Below are 16,740 nucleotides of genomic sequence, written 5' to 3' on the forward strand. Positions count from 1 at the left end.
AGTTCTTTTTACCTGCTGAAGCCTATGCATACCCAGCCAGCATGAACAGGTAAATGCTTTTATTTGGGCCCTGATTTTCTTTAATTTTTCTTCATCCCTTCGCCCAACATTGGGGTAAAAATAAAGACATTGAACTAAGACATTGACGTAGACATTGTGGGTGGGGACATGGTGGGCACGGGAATATGGATATGCACACAGACATGGGTATGGACATAGACATGGACATGGACCTGGATATGCATATGGACATGGACTTGGATATGGACGTGGGCAGGGCTGTGGATGGAAATATCAGGCTTGGGGGGGGTCACAGACATAGATGGTGACATGGGGGAATGTGGTCATGGGTGGTGACATGGGGGTATGGCCATGGATGGTCACAAGTGGCCTAGGGGACAAGTCCATGGGTGGACACATCCACACCATGACATGTCTCATGACCAAGGTGTTACGGGCTAATGTTTGGACTAGCTTTTTTTTTTGCTTTTTTTTGTGCAGCTGCCAGGTTTTTTTTTAAACAGTTTTATTTAAGCTAGTGTTTTTTGGGTTTAAGTTGGAAAGTGTTTCTTTTGTATTTTTGTTAATAAAAAAGTTTTTTCCATTTTCACCAGAAAAACAATTCTTTCTAAACTCTGTAAAAAAAAAAAATTGTAAAAAAAAAAAAAGGGGGGGGAGCCCTTTAGAGCTCTTTTTCCCCAAATTTATCCTAAACTTAAACACAAGGAGAACACATCCCCACCGCCACCACAATGTTGTCCCCTTCACGCTACCATTGAATCACTGCTCCTCCCCTGGGTGTGACACCTGCCTGGCGGGATGTCCCCATGTTCTGGTGACCCGTGTCCCCTCAGGCCACTCCCACCAGTGGCTCCAGCAGCAGCCAGAGCCCGTCCTCGGCTCGCAGGATCAGCTCGGGCTTGCGGCGCGGGGGTGGCCTCGCTGTGTCCCTCCGCAGCACGAACCGGGACAGTGTCAGTGCCACCACCACCTTCATCTCAGCCATGGCAAAGCTCTGCCCGATGCAGTTCCTGCCACCACATCCCCATTGTCACTGTCACCCCACTGTGAGCCCAGCCAGGGATGGGGGAGGCACTTGGGGACACTCCTGTCCCCACCCCACCACGTACCTGGGGCCAGCAGAGAAGGGGATGAAGGAGGATGGAGACCGTCCCTTGCTGTTCTCTGGGCTGAACCTCAGGGGATTGAACACCTGGGGTGACAGTGACACTGTGAGGACGCAGCTGTCACCACCATGGTGACAGGGACACCTCGTAGGGTGGCACTACCTCAGGCTCGGGCCAGAGCTCTGGGTTGTGGTGGGTCCCGTAGATGCTCATCAGGCAGATGACCCCTGGTAGGATGGGAATGGCCACTTTAGGGACAGCAGGTGACAGCAGTGGGTGGTGACACTGGGGACACACTGGCCACGCCATACCCTTGGGGATGACACGGCCATCACGCAGGGGGACGTCCTCGGTGCAGCGCTGGGACACGGCAGTGACAGGAGGGTGCAGCCGCAGGCTCTCCTTGATGCACATGGTGGTGAAGGGCAGCTGGGACAGGTCCTCCCTGGGGACAAGCAGGAGTGACAGCGTGTTCCCTGGCCACACAGCCAGGGGTGGCCCTGGGGACATCTCACCATTCAATGTCTGCAGTGTCCCGGCCAGCTAGGAGCTCCTGGACCTCTCGGCGGCACCGCTCCTGGTGCTCAGGGTGGCCAGCCAGGTTATAGAAGAGCCATGCCAGGCCACTGGCCGTGGTATCATGGCCTGTGGGGACATGGAATGAGTGAGGGGACACTGGAGTGGCTCTGCCCCAGTGGCACCTGGGAGCTCGTGCTCACCCTCAAACATGAAGGTGTCAGCCTCGGCCGCAATGTCCTCGTCTGACAGGGTGTGGCCGTCCTCGTCCTGCGGGGGTCAAGGTGAGCCTGGGGCCACCTGGGGCCACCGGTCTATGGCCAAATCCCTTCCATGGCCACCGCCCTACAGGCACCACTATCCCACTGGCTACCAGCTCTATGGTCAATGCTGTCAATGGCCACCACCGTTCCCTGTGGCCACCGGTCTATGGCCAATCCTTCCATGGCCACCACCACCCCCTTGACCACCATCCTCCATGGCCACCACCCTATGGCCACCATCATCTCCCCATGGCCACCACCACCCTCTCAACCACCTCCATGTCCCCCTGACCACCACCCCATGCCCACCTTGGTGAGCAGCAGGAGGTCGATGAAGTCCATGCTGCGTCCCCGGTGGCCATTCAGCCAGGCCTGGTGGCCCAGGCGGGCGAGTTCGCGGCGCTGGCGCTGCACCACGTCAGCGGTGAAGGCGTGGACAGTGGCGCAGGCACGGGCGAAGCGCCGGCCATCAGAGGAGAGCCTGTACAGCCACCATGGGTGGAGAAGTGGCTGGAGCTGGCGCCGGACCACCAATGAGCTCAGCTCCAGGATGGCCTGGATGTACTCGCTGGGCCGCCTGTGGGAACCAGGGACACTGAGGGACATTGGGGCCACCAGCATGGCCAACAGAGACCACGGCAGGGCCTTGGGGACACCAGCATGGCCAGCAGAGACCATGGCAGGGCCATTAGGGCCACCAGCATGGCCAACAGAGACCATGGCAGGGCCTTGGGGGCCACCAGCATGGTTAACAGAGACCATGGCAGGGCCATTGGGGCCACCAGCATGGCCAACAGAGACAATGGCAGGGCCATTGGGGCCACATGGCCAACAGAGACCATGGCAGGGCCATTGGGGCCACCAGCATGGCCAACAGGGACGATGGTGGGGTCACCATGGCTCCCAGGATGGCCAGCAGGGACAATGGTGGGGTCACCACAGCCCCCAGGATGGCCAGTGGAGACAGGTGGCACTCCTGGCAGTGGCTGTCATGGCTGAAGATGCACTTCTGGAGCGTGTCCAGGGTGAGGAGGCTCAGGGGCTGCAGCACCTCCATCTCCAGTGGCCCCCCAGCAGCGGCCGCTGCTGCTGCCCCCTACTTGTCCTGGGGGGATGGATGGGGTCAGGGACTGAACAGGAACAGGGGCAGGGGATAAATTGAGGGGTGGGACAGGGTGGTAGAGGGGCAAGAATTGGGGTGGGGGTGTGGGACAGGGATGTGGTGATGAACAAGAGGTGGAGTTGGGTTTGGGGGCAGGTTTGGGGTATGGGACAGGACAGGATTTGGGGTTTAGGACAGGACTTAGGGTGCAGCAGTGGATGCAGGACAGAATTTTGTGTGCAGGACTCAGAGTTTGGGATGCGGGTAAGAGTTTGGAGTGCAGGTCAAGATTTGGGGTGCAGGACAGAATTTTGGGTGTAGGACTTAGGGTTTGGGATGCAGGTCAGAGTTAGGGGCAGAAGTCAGGATGTAGGGTGCAGCACTTATGATTTGGGGTGTAGGTCAGGATTTGGGGTGTAGGTCAGGATTTGGGGTGCAGTGGGGACTCGGATCTCTCACAAGCAGCACGCGGGTGCTCTGGTTGAAGATTCCCAGGTAAGCCCGGAGAACATCCCCGTGGAAGGCGGGGGTCAGGAGCCGCCGGTGCCGCGCCCAGCGCTGCCCACTGCTCAGCAGCAGCCCCTCCCCTGGGGAGGGAACAGTGGGGTCGGCCCAAGGCACCCAGGGGGTGTCCTGCCCTCCACTGCCCTTGTGACACACCCGGGTACATCCTGGGGGCACCCAGAGTGTGTCCGGGTCACCCACTGCCCCTGTGACACACCCGGATCCACTGCGGGTGCCCAATGGATCTGTCCCCAAAACTTGCTGTGTCCTCCCCTACGACACCTGGATCCATCAGGGGCACCCAGGGCTGCTGTCCCCACCCGTGTGACACCCGGAGGTGCTGTCCCGACCCGTGTGACACCCAGAAGTGATGTCCCCACCCAACCCCCTCCACTTACCAAGCCAGGGCTTGAGGAAGCCATAGAAAGTTTTATCCTTGGGGGCCACGAAAGCTGCAACACACAAGGATGGGGTGGGCAGGGATTCACTGGGGTCCCCTGGGTGGGGACACTGGGATGAGGCACCCTGTCTGCACCCCTTAACCCACAGTGGGCACCCTCTCCCGGCACCCACGGCCTTAGGGAACCTCAGGGACAGGTTGGTGGCCACTCTGGGGTGGTGTTTGGCCTGGCCATGGTGACACCTCTGGGGACCTGTGGGGTTGGGCTGGTGGCCACTGCCTGGGCACTGCCAGGTCTCTGTGCCAGGTGCAGTGACACCCATGGGTAGCCCTGGGGACCCATCTGGTGTCTCGTGTCCTACCTGAGGCACTGAGGAGTGGCCAAAGGGTGCTGGGGTGGAAGAGGCGCAGGATGGGCAGCCAGGGAAGTCCCCACCAGAGGCAGCCATGACGGTACCAGGCCACCAAGGCATCCACCTGCTGCAGGCCCTGCTCTGTGCTCTAGCCCTGGGGACAACAGGGGGCATGTGTGTCGTTGGGGTCATGCACAAGCTTGGGGACACGTGTGCCCTCAGAGCACTGCCAGCCTTGGGGACAAGTGTGTCTGTCCCCACTGTCCATTTGCCACCACCCCATCCTCACTGTCCTCCCAAGTGCCACCACCCCAATCATTCCTTCTGTCCCATCACAGGTGTCACCACCCTGTCCCCATTGTTTCTTTGCAGGTGCCTCCAGCCTTGATCCCGCTGTCCCCGCAGGTGTCACCCCTGTCCCCTCACCATGCCAGTGTGTCCCAGCAACCAATTGCGCCATGGTGGGGTGGGGAATTTGTTCAGCTGGTGACAAGTGGCCCGGAATCGGGTGACAGCCAGCAGCACATCCCAGAGCCACCGCAGCAGCAGGGCCACCAAGAAGGTGCCCAGGGCCACCATGGCCAGGGAACCCAGCGCGGCGGCCACCGCCATGGAGCCGCTCCTGGGGACAGGCTGGGGACAGGACAAGGGTCGGGCGGGGCGGTGTCACCCGCGGGTCACGCGGTGGCCCCGCGCTGGGTGTCACCGCATCCGGCTTATGTCCCAGTGCGCGTCCTGGTGACATCGTGTTCCCGCCCCTGCCCCGGTGTGTCCCTGTCTCCCTGTGTGTGTCCTTGCCCCCCACCCTGTCCCCCCCACCTGTGTGTCCCTGTCCCTCTGTCCCTCTGTGTGTCTCTGTCCGCTCCGAGTGTCCCCATCCCCCTCTCCCCCGTGTGACCCTGCTCCCTTCCGTGCGTCCCTGTCCCTCCCCATGTGTCCCCTGCTCCTGCCCCTCCCGCGGGATCCAAGTCCCCGAGGTCCCGGGGCCGTGTCCCGTCGGATGTCCCCGTGTCCCACAGGGAGTTCCCGTGTCCCATAGTGTTATAAGTACATATTACATTATTGGCTTTTCGCAAATATTACAATGAATGCTATGTGTATAGTGTTGGAAAACTTTGCTGGGTGAATATAGTTTCTTTTTGTTCTGCTATTAACAAACCTTAGAAATAACAGTGTGATACATATCTATTTTTCTTGGACTATAACATAGTGATGTAAAGCTTTTGTTCATGTAACTAACTCGAGAGAATGGTAAAAGGATAATCGGGATTTTCTTCAAAATCTTGGATTAATCCATCTGGATGAAGACGGGTGACAACACCAGAACTCCAGGGAAGGAATTAATTGATTTCCATTATCAGGGAGTGTGCTGACAAGGAGACAAAGAGGGGGAAAAAAAAAAAAAAAAAAAAGTTGTTTTACAGATTGGGAGGTCGAAGGGGGGGTGATTTTGAATAATGCATGAAGGTCTATGAATATGCAACAGGTTGATGCATTTAACAAAGTGTTTTCTGAGTTAGTGTGTGCTTTTTGCTGAATGTCAAGCACCCGGCCGTTATAACCTTTTGCTTTATTCTTTGTCTCTTATTTTCCTTTATTAAACCTTTTAAAATTTACCAGGAAAGTAGAACTCATTTTTAGCACACATGTTCCCATGGCTGTTCCTGGCACTGAGCATCTGTGTCTGTCCCGGCACAGACAGGGGCACCCAATGACACCCCACGACTCTTTGACCTCTGGTTGTGTGTCCTTTCTCCTTGATTTGGGTCTTTTCTGCCTCTTTTGGATCCTTTAACCCTATTTGGGATCCTTTCTTTTTTTTCTGGCTCATTTTCCCCCATTTTGGGTTCTTTCCCCAGTTTTATGTGCATTGTTCAGATTTTGGTCCTTTCCCATAATTTTGGGTGCCCTCCCCATGGCTTTGATGCATTTTTGGGTGTCTGTGCCCCTCCCTTCCCCCCACATGCCCCCACCCTCTGCCCACCCCTGTCTCCCCTGGCATCCCCACGGGTGTCCCCCACGCCACATGGACTCTGTGACAGACACCAGGGTGTCCCTCGAGTCCCCTGGGGTGGCTCCCCTGTCACCACCATGGCACTGGGGCAGGCACTCAGGGTCTGCAGCAGCCTGGATGCCAGGCAGTGCTGGGTGAGCACCCCCGGGACCCCCCCGGGGCCTCAGTGCCAGGCAGGGGCAGCTCCTGACCGAGCTCCTCTGCCACGGGGTGGGTGTCCCAGTGGGGCCGGTGGGAGGGGGCTCGGGGTGGTGCTGGGGCTGACTGTGCCCTGTGCTGTGCTCCAGGGTCATGTCCCCTGTCCTGTGCCCTGTGCCATCTCATGCCACACTTCACACCATGCCCCATGCCATGCCCCAGGCCCCACACCAAACTGTGCATGGCTGCCTCGTTCTGTCATTGTCCCCATTACTGCATCCTTCTTGCTGTTGCTCCAGGGTTAAAACCCTCAGCTCCCTCCAGGACTGGTGTGACATTGCCCAGCCCTAGGCCCTGCTGATGGCTGCCCTTGTCCCCCAGGATGGGGGGTGACACTGGCACACATCTGGCACACATCTGGCACACATCTGGTATCGGGGCTGGCACCCGACTGGGACCAGGGTGGGACTGGATAAGTGCTTGGAATCACGGCTGGGAAATGAGCCTGGGAACTGGGACTGGGGCTGGGCAGTGGGGCTGGACACAAGGACTGGGCAGTGACACTGGGGACTGGACAGTTGGACTGGACAGCTGGGATGGGCACTGAGGCTGGACACAGGCACTGGGCACTGGCACTTGACATCAGCACCGGGGCTGGACACTGGGAATGGACATCAGAACTGGGCACTGAGGCTGGACACTAAGGCTGGATACTGGGGCTGGGCATCAGCAATGGGCACTGAACCAGAAGCAGGATGAACCCCTCTGTCCCTTGGTCCCCCTGAACCCCCCTTTGCCTACCCAAAGCTTGGCTGCACTAGATCCCAGCAGGATTTGGCACCTTTGGGGGATGTTTCCCAGGGAAAGAGGGGTGGTCTGGGGGTACTGGCTGTGCTGGCTCTGGCTCCCTCCAGACCCAGATGGGAGGATGCCCTGGGGGGCTGCAAGAAGCCCTAAAATGAGACTCCACTCCCCAACCTCCCAGTTCATCAATCTCAAGCTGGGCACCCCCTACCCATGACCCCCTCCCCCGCCAAGGGTGCTGGTCCTGGGGGTGGCTCAGACCTGTCCCTGTCCCCTCCTCCAGGGGCTGTTGTGGAAGAGGCTCCTCCTCTTCCACAGGAGAGGAAAAGTCAAAGTTCACAGTTCACAGAATTAACTGAGTTGGAAAAGACCTCTGAGATCATCAAGTCACACCTATGACCTAACAGCACCTTATCAACTAAACCATGGCACTGAGTGCCACATCCAGTCTATTTTCATACACCTCTAGGAGTGGTGACTCTACCACCTCCCTGAGTAGCCCCTTCCAATGCCCAATCACCCTTTCAGTAAAGAATTTTTTCCTAATTTTTTCCTAGCTTAAGACTTTGTAGTCTCCTTCTGTCAGTGATTGCCTGGGAGAAGACAGCAGCCCACATCTGGTTACAGCCACCTTCCAGGGAGTTGTAGAGAGTGCTGCAGTTGTGACAGTGGTGACAGACCCGGTGGGGAGAGTTGTGGAGTAGGAGGGGTCCCAGTGACACTGCTGTCCCTGCACAGTCCCTGGTTGGGGGTCCCAGGGACACTGCTGTCCCTTCAGGGTGCCCACCAGGCACCCCATTTGAGGTGTATGTTGGTGCTCGGGGGTCCCAGGGACATTCCTGTCCCCACCAGAGCAGTTTTGGGTCATTCTGGTGACACTGCTGTGTTTGCAGGATCCCTCTGAGTGCAGCAATCAGGAGAGTTCCCAGCTCACAGAGCCCCATTCACAGGGACTGTGCTGCTCACCCTGCTGCAGCCAGCACAGCTCCAAGGGGCTCCTTTGTTTAGAGGGCCCCAAGGGATGGCCTTTATCACAACCAAGTTTTATCCTGGCCCCAGTTTTAATTGATAGCTTTCTCTGCAAGTGTGATGTTATAAGTACATATTGTATTATTGGCTTTTCACAGATATTAAAATGAATGTTGTATGTGTAACATTGGAAAACTTTGCTATATTAATATAGTTTCTTTTAGTTCTGCTATAAACAAAACTGAAAAATAGTAGTGAGATAAATATCTACTTTTCTTGGTCTCTAACATAGTGATGAAAAAGCTTTTGTTCATGTAAGTAACTTGGAGAATGGGAAAAAGATAATTAGGTAATTCTTCACATTCTTGGATTATCCTGTCTGGATGAGTACAGGGGTGATGAACACAAGAACTCCAGTGAAGGAATTTATTGATCTCTGTTATTAGGGAGTGTGCTGACAGGAAAGAGCCACAAGGAGGAAAAAAAAAAAGGAAAAACAAAAGAAAAAAAAGTTGATTTACAGGTTGAGGGGGTGAGTTTGAATGATGCATGAAGACCTATGAATATGCAACATGTTCATGCACTTAACAAAGTGTTTTCTGAGTTAGTGTGTGCCCTTGGCTGACTGTCATGCACCCAGATGTTATAAACTTTGTTTTATTGTTTGTCTCTTATTGCCTTTTATTAAACTTTTTAAAATTTACCAGGAAAGTGAGCCGCATTTTTCACATGGTGATAAAAGCCATCCCTTGTCCTCCATGTCCACATCCATGGGATACACCTCTATGTCACCACCTGAGTCTGTGACCCACCATGCCCTATAGCTCCATCCACAGGCCTATTCACACCCATATCCATATCCATATCCATATCCATATCCATATCCATATCCATATCCATATCCATATCCATGTCCATGTCCATGTCCATGTCCATGTCCATGTCCATATCCATATCCATATCCATATCCATGCCTATGTGCATATCCATGTCCCAGTCCCCACCATTTCCCCATCCACAACCCATAATGTCCACGTCCATATCATAGTTCAATGTCTTTATTTTTACCCCAATGTTGGGTGAAGGGATGATGAAAAATGAAAGAAAATCAAGGCCCAAATAAAAGGATTTAGCTGTCCATACTGACTGAGCATGCATGGGCTTGGGTGAGTGACAGAACCTTTTTTAGAGGCCTTTGCACTCCACTGTCTCCAAAATCTTGGTTTTCTGCCCCAGTCCATCACGATATGGCTGTGGAAGATGCATGTGGCCCAGACAGAATTAGAATCATGGAAGCATTTAGGATGGAAAATACCTCCAAGACCATCCAGTATTCCTTGATGCCACGAGATGAAATAATTGGATGCAAAAGCCAAAATTTTTTGGGGTGGAAAGTAAAATCCATTCTCCCAAGCCAGGAAGATGTGGAGACCACCAGCCAGGTGAGTTCCCAATAAGGATCACCAGGACCATGGATCACCAAGGCTCTGCCCAACGAGGGTCACTGGGGAGCATCCAATGGGGCCCAACAGAGGGGATGGAGCTGGAGCAGCGCAGGAGCCTCTTCCCACACACAGGGCACTCACAGAGCTTCCCTTACCAGTGCCCCCATTGGTGCTGGGTCACGGCAGAGTTCTGGGAGACACACTGGGGACACTGTTAGGGCGTCTCCCTGGTGTGGATCCGCTGGTGGGTGACGAGGGTGGAGTTTCTCTTAAATCCCTTCTCACAGTCAGGGCAGATGAAGGGCCTCTCCTGTGTGTGAATCTGCTGATGCCTGAGCAGATGGGATTTCTGCTGAAACCTCTTCCCACACTCAGGACACTCATAGGGCTTCTCCCCAGAGTGGATCCTCTGGTGGACAATAAGGTTGCATCTCTGGCTGAAGCCCTTCCCACATTCTGAGCACGTGTAGGGGCATTCTCCAGCCTGAATTGCCTGGTGCATGATCAGGCGAGAACTGTCACGGAAGCTCTTCCCACATTCCCCACACACATAGGGTCGTACCCCAGTGTGGATCATCTGGTGGCGGGTGAGGTTGGAGCTCTTCCTGAACCCCATCCCACATTCCCCACACTTGTAGGGCTGTTCATCTGCGTGGATCATCTGGTGGCGGATCAAACTGGAGTTCCCACATTCCCCGCACACATACAGTCGTACCCCACTATGGATCCTCTGGTGGTGGGTGAGTTGGGTGCGCATCCTGAAGCCCATCCCACATTCCCCACACTTGTAGGGCCGTTCCCCAGTGTGGATCCTCTGGTGGTAGAGCAAACTGGAGCTCTGGTTGAAGCTCTTCCCACATTCCTCACACTCATAGGGCCGTTCCCCAGTGTGGATCCTCTGGTGGCAGATCAGGTATGAGATGCAGCTGAAGCTCTTCCCACATTCCCCACACTCATAGGGTCGTTCCCCAGTGTGGATCCTCTGGTGGAGATTAAGGCTGTAGCTGCAGCTGAATCCCTTTCCACATTCCCCACACTCGTAGGGCCGTTCTCCGGTGTGGATCCTCTGGTGGTAGATCAAACTGGAGCTCTGGCTGAAGCTCTTCCCACATGCCCCACACTGGTAGGGCTGTTCCCCAGTGTGGGTCCTCTGATGGACGTTCAGGCTGGAGTTGCAGCTGAATCCCTATCCACATTCCCCACACTCATAGGGCCTTTCTCCGGTGTGCACTGTCTGGTGGCGGGTCAGGTCAGAGGTGTTTCTGCAGCCCTTCCCACATGCCCTACACTCATAGGGCTGTTCCCCAGTGTGGATCCTCTGGTGAATGATCAGATGGTAGCTCCAGCTGAATCCTTTCCCACATTCCCCACACTCGTAGGGCCGTTCCCCAGTGTGCACTGTCAGGTGCCTGATCAGATCTGAGGTGTCTCTGAATCCCTTCCCACATTCCCCACACTCATAGGGCTTCTCCTCAGTGTGGATCATCTGATGCTGGACCAGGCCAGAGCTCGTGCGGAAACTCTTCCCACATTCCAAACACTGAAGGGGCTTTTTGCTATCATGAAGCTGCTCATGGACCCTCAGCTCAGAGCTCTGACCACATCTCTGGCTGCCTGCCTGGCCCAGGCTGGGTCTTTCCTCCTCGGATCCCCATGATCTGCGTTTGCAGCCCCTCCTGGTGCGGGATCTCCGTGGCTTTTCCTCCCTGTTGGATTCCTGCACTGTGGAGCTGCTGCAAACGGCCTCTTCCAAGAGGTTCTGCTGTGGGGATTTGTCCTCCCTGGTCTCCGTCCTCAGCTCCTGGTCTGGAGGAGGAAGGACAAGGAGAGGATGGGATTTGCCTCTGTGCCAGAGGGAAGAGGAAGGAGATGCCCCCAATCCTCCCCGGCAGGACAGAGGGGGAAAGGGGCAGTGACTTCCTCCTCACCTGCCTGGCTGTCCTGGGACATCTTCCTGTTCCTCACAGCCTTTCCGTCCATCTGGATAAGACTTGGGAATGGAAAATCTTGGTTTGGGGGAAAAACAAAGTGCTTGATATGGCTTTGAAGGTCCTGCTGTCTGAGTGCATCTCTAGAAATGCCTGGGCTGTTTGGTGTCCGTAAAAACCACCAAAACTCACGAAGGAGCCCAGAAACACTTTCCCAGGAGATCCCTGTTCGCACTGTCTTCACTTTGTGGTTATGGGGATTCTGTTCTCAGAGCTGATGGAGACCCGTGGCTCCTGGGGATTCCCCCTCTCCTGGCTCCTGCTCAGGCACGCTGAGGGAGTTTTGTGTGTCCCAGGGCTCATCCTGCCCTGATCCTGACTCAGGTCCCAGGGTCCCCCTCTCCAGCATCCCCCCACTGCAGGCACTCAGGGCTTCCCCCGTTCCCTGCCAGCCCTTCCAGGCTCGGGGGGCCCGCACCCCACTCATCTCCCGGCTCCACCTCCCCTCCAGGCTGCCGGGGGTCCCCCAGCTCTGCTGTCGCCCCTCTCCCCACGCCGGGGCTCCCGCTTTTCATCCCCCGCCTCTCCCGGGGATCCCCAAAACCGATGTCCCGCCCCGCCGGGACCGGGCCATCGCCACGTGGCCCCTCCAAATCCCCCCAAGGAGCATTTACGGCTCAGCTTTGGATTCCTGCAAGAGCCAGAAACATCCCCTCCTCACATCAATAAAACAATACCTCTCCCACGGACACCCAAATATATTTGCGACTCGATTCCCGAATCTGCGAGGCACAAACACCACCCCCCATCCCCCAAAAATCAGAAACCCAACTGAAACAGGGTATTTAAGGGTTAAATAGAATGAAGAGTAGAACGAAGAGTAGAACATATTAATAACATATAATGTTATTAATTACTGTGAACTAATAAGGAAAGGTATGCACGATAAGAGAACCTTGATTTACAGATTTTGCTTGGCTTGTAAAAATGAAAGGGGCCCCTCTTCGTAAAAGTGCAGAGTCTGGAAAATATCACAACCGAGAGACTACAGCGCACGCGTAGAAAGACAAGGTGAAAAGTTCAACAGCGAGGAAGACTGCTGTTCTTTATCATTTTCAGCCCACCGACTCATCATCTAGAGACCACCGACCCAATGAACTACGCAGCCGCAATGAATATGCGGAGCGGGGAACAGGCAGGGCAGATAATCAATATGTATAGGCGATTTAGAATATGCATGACCTTCCTAGATAAATGGAAGATTAGAAATCATGCAAGGTACGCAGGATTTGGGAAGATGCTCTCCCCTGCGTCCAGCGCTGAATAAAATACCTACCTACTGCACAACTTTATAAGTTCTGAAGTTTATTTGCGTGATTCACAACCAGCCGTGCCGGAGCTGCCGCGATAGCCCCGGGCCGAGCTTCCCCTCCGCGCTCACCCGCGGGATGCAGGAATGCGATGCTGCCGGGGCCAGCGGAGCTGCGGGCTCAGCGGGCTCGCCCTGCAGCACCGCGATTCTCCGCCTGTGCCCGCTGATCCTCTCCTGCTCCTCCTGCTCCTGCTCCTCCTTTTACTCGCTCCTCCCCTTCCCCTCTCCTCCTCTTCCTCCCGCTGCTCCCCCGCTCGCATCCCGGACCCCCCTTTGCCACCCCCTGTGCCCCGCGGCCGCCGCAGCAGCGGCTGTTGGGGAGGGGGCAGCACCCCCTGAGCCTGCAGGGCAGACAGAGCAACTGAGAGTTAGGAATCGAGCATCGAGAAATGCTTGGACTAGAAGGGGGCTGACAAAACCCTATGTTTGCTGGAATTTACGGTGCTTACAAGAACGGGGGAGAGCAAGGCTGCAGGATAAGATAAAGAGCTGGGGTGGGGGAACGGGATGCAATACAAAGGCACCACAGGATAAGGGGGATTCTCCAGATCCCTGAACCCAGGAAAACTGGTATCAAAGTCCGGAAGATAACCCAAGGACTAAAAAGAGAATGACCAAGGTGACGAGATGAAAAGTTCAACTAACAGGAAAACTGTCTACTTCATCCCCAGACTATCCAGGAGAGCGACCAACAGGAGCAGTGCGCAGCTACAAAAAGCTGCGGAGCTTATTTTAATACAAAGCAGGGACAGGCAATGTATATGTATTAGGTGTATTGCGCCATTCTAATTTGAAGAAAAAGAATAAAAAGAGAAGTGTATGTCGTTTCTTTTAAAGTAACATAGGCTATTAAAGTGTATTTGTAATGAATAAATTACCTACTTAATTCAATAACACACAATACAAACACCTACTAATAATGCACCAGTTACCAGCACCAACAATCTATGAAAGTTAAAAACCACAAATCAAATTAAAAATAATAGAAAAAAGAGTTTAAACCACAATCAATAACCACAGATGCTCTCTAAGAAACAAACAAAAAAATAGCCACATAAAATAAATCCTAAAATATAAAAAATAATTTATAAAACTGTTTGAAAATACATAATAAGTCTACAAATAATCAACAAGCTAATAAATTAAAAAATATATCTCCCAAACGACAAGTGTACTCTTAGCTATATACCGAACACCCAATCATTTTTGCCTTTTATTATTTGTCTCTTATTTTGTTATATTAAACCTTTTAAAATCAACACAAAGTGAAAACCTTATTTTCCACGCTGTACACGGAGGAGTCAGCACTGAGCAAATTGTTCAGTTTGGGCTCTGCAGCTGCTGATTCCCATCCTCAGCTCTTCCCCGTTTCTTTTTCTTTGTTTTCCATTTCTCTACCTCACATTTCTTGTTCAAATCCATGTTCAATCAAATCTGTAAGTTGTGCTTTTATGGTCTCATTTGCACCTTCACAGGGCTCGACGTGTCTCTCCCTGCTGGGATTGGAACCCATGGGCAGGGTCCCTTCTCACCACCATCGTTCTGGGATTCTGTCAGGACTGCTCTCTCCTTTTCTTCTTCCCTCTGCTTTGAGCTGGGAATAGGTTGGAAAATATCCAGCATGTTATAAATCCATATTATGATACTGGCTTTTGGCAAAGATGAAGAGGAATGCTATATGTATAATGTTAAAGTAACTCTGCTATAAAGATATAGTTTTTATTTTTGCTTTTAACTATGTTTAGACATTATAGTGAAATAGCTGATATAGTCATGCTTGTGGGAATTGAACTGCCTGCTTGGTTGGGATACCATCCAATGGATGGATGATGAAGACCCCTGCTACAATCAGCACCAAGTAAGGACCAAAGCCCAGGCTGGAGGTGATAATAAGAATGGACTAAAACCACAGCCAGGAAATGTGCACACTCTAAAAAGGCAAACCAAAGGAAAAGCCATGCTAAACAGTTCTTGGAACATAGTTTGGTGGAAATTGGGAGGGGTTGGCCAAGTATCCCAAGGCATATGATATATATAATATAACATAGTATAATATAAGGCAGTATAATATAATATAATATAATATAATATAATATAATATAATATAATATAATATAATATAATATAATATAATATAATATAATAGTTCCATTCTGGGGTTTCTCCTTTGCCCCAAGATCACCCCAGAGGGACACCAAAGGTGCTTCAAACCCTGGTTTTCTCTGAAGCAGCTGAAGAGAGATTGCCGGAGACGGTTTTCTCTTTTTCCAAGGATTGTTTATTATTTCTTATCTCTGGGACCTTTTGCCTGGCCAGCAGCGGTCTGCTCAGCCTGGCATCCATGGTGGAATCTGCCTGGTGAAGGCAGGGCTTATCTTATATAGTTTGTATTATGTATTACATGTTTACAAAATTTTCCCAGTACAATACAATTTTATTAAATGGTCCAGCCCTGACCCCATCCAACCCAAGTGTGCCAACGTGTCACCCAACATGGATGACAGGGAGAAGAAGGAGGTAAAGGTGTCCACCCCCCAAATTCTCCATCTTGGCCACGTGTCCCTTATCATAAACATTCCCAGAAGTCTATTTATCTACGTTCTAACAATCTAATTGACACTTCACTAATTTTGGCAGCTTGTTTCCATTCTCCTTGTGCTGACAACTTCCCCCAGGGGTTAGAATTCAGCACCTGGGACACCAGGGTCTCACTCAGAGGTCTTTGAGACCCTTGCCAGGGGGGTTTTGAGACCCCCAAGGAGGCCAGGAGTACGCCATGGGCTCCCACATATCATATCATATCATATCATATCATATCATATCATATCATATCATATCATATCATATCATATCATATCATATCAATGTTATATGATAATATAATGTAATATCATATAATAAGTGGAAACAATTGCTATCCAAGGGCCACGGTATAGAGAAGTTGGAAAATTATGATATCCGTAATTGGTGGATAACCAGGTACAGAAGCACACCTCATAGAAAATTGGCAACTGCACTACAGTTGAGAGCCAATGTGCGCTGCACAAGAGAGGTCCTGGCCAAGGGCACTCCTGAAAACCTGCAAATATTGTGGTGCTGATAATGAAACAACAGCCTGTATTATTATACTCAAAAAAACAGGAATAAAGGCACAAAAAGACACATCTGTGAGCTGTGAGGCTAAAAAGAAGAATTGGACTGTATTTCAAGAGATGATGACAACGAGTTATACAAGCCAAATTTGATCTTTGTTGAAGGAGGAAAAGCATTCATGGTGAACATGACAGTCAGATACAAGCACTCCAACTCCTCCTTGAAAGTTGCTGCCAGTGAGAAGGTCAAGAAATACCAGTGCCTTCACAAACTCAAGATCTTACAAATACAGAAATGTATTTGTAGACATTGAATTTTTGGGATTTCCTGTAGGAGTGCAAGGAAAGTGGTGTGAGACAAATTCTTCTGCTGTTGGCCCTAGGTCTCTCTAAGATGAGGCAAGGGAAGACTGCCTGGTCCCAGAGCATCCAGAGCGCTGCTCTCCTCCATTAGTTTGGTATGTACTTTTGTGGACAAAGCTCGATGGATTGTTTCTGTTCATGAAAATAAAAAATAAGGCTGAACAGCATTGATGGACAGTGGGTAGGACATGTTAGAATAATTAAATCCTTCCAATAATACCATGTTGACCACTGTCCATATTTGGGATAAATTTACTAATTTGGCCAGGTGGATGGGCCACCTATACTTAACCGGGAAAAGAAAATCTATAATCATATATATTTAGCAAGAAGCCATGAATGATCAAGAT

At 52.2% G+C, this 16,740-nt stretch overlaps 1 protein-coding gene and 1 long non-coding RNA gene across 2 annotated transcripts; both read right to left on the reverse strand.

Moving 5' to 3' along the window:
- Nucleotides 1-816: 816 nt before the first annotated feature.
- LOC306815269 (cytochrome P450 4F3-like) lies at nucleotides 817-4,877 on the reverse strand (the record flags this gene model as incomplete). The annotated part of the gene is made up of 12 exons (XM_079331860.1): nucleotides 817-1,031; nucleotides 1,131-1,213; nucleotides 1,290-1,354; nucleotides 1,439-1,572; nucleotides 1,643-1,772; nucleotides 1,847-1,913; nucleotides 2,216-2,483; nucleotides 2,881-2,948; nucleotides 3,468-3,595; nucleotides 3,911-4,009; nucleotides 4,275-4,413; nucleotides 4,692-4,877. 12 exons carry the CDS (start codon nucleotides 4,875-4,877, stop codon nucleotides 851-853), a joined length of 1,548 nt encoding a protein of 515 aa, XP_079187986.1. The 3' UTR covers nucleotides 817-850.
- Nucleotides 4,878-5,828: 951 nt separating this feature from the next.
- On the reverse strand, nucleotides 5,829-9,176 carry LOC306815265. Its single transcript, XR_013777367.1, has 2 exons — nucleotides 8,881-9,176; nucleotides 5,829-5,868 (listed from the first exon to the last, which is right to left on the reverse strand). It is a non-coding gene; the product is annotated as an uncharacterized lncRNA (long non-coding RNA).
- Between the last annotated feature and the right edge of the window lie 7,564 nt (nucleotides 9,177-16,740).

This window comes from Erithacus rubecula (assembly GCF_903797595.1).
Source record: "Erithacus rubecula genome assembly, contig: scaffold_111_arrow_ctg1, whole genome shotgun sequence".
Classification (NCBI taxonomy): Eukaryota; Metazoa; Chordata; class Aves; order Passeriformes; family Muscicapidae; genus Erithacus; species Erithacus rubecula.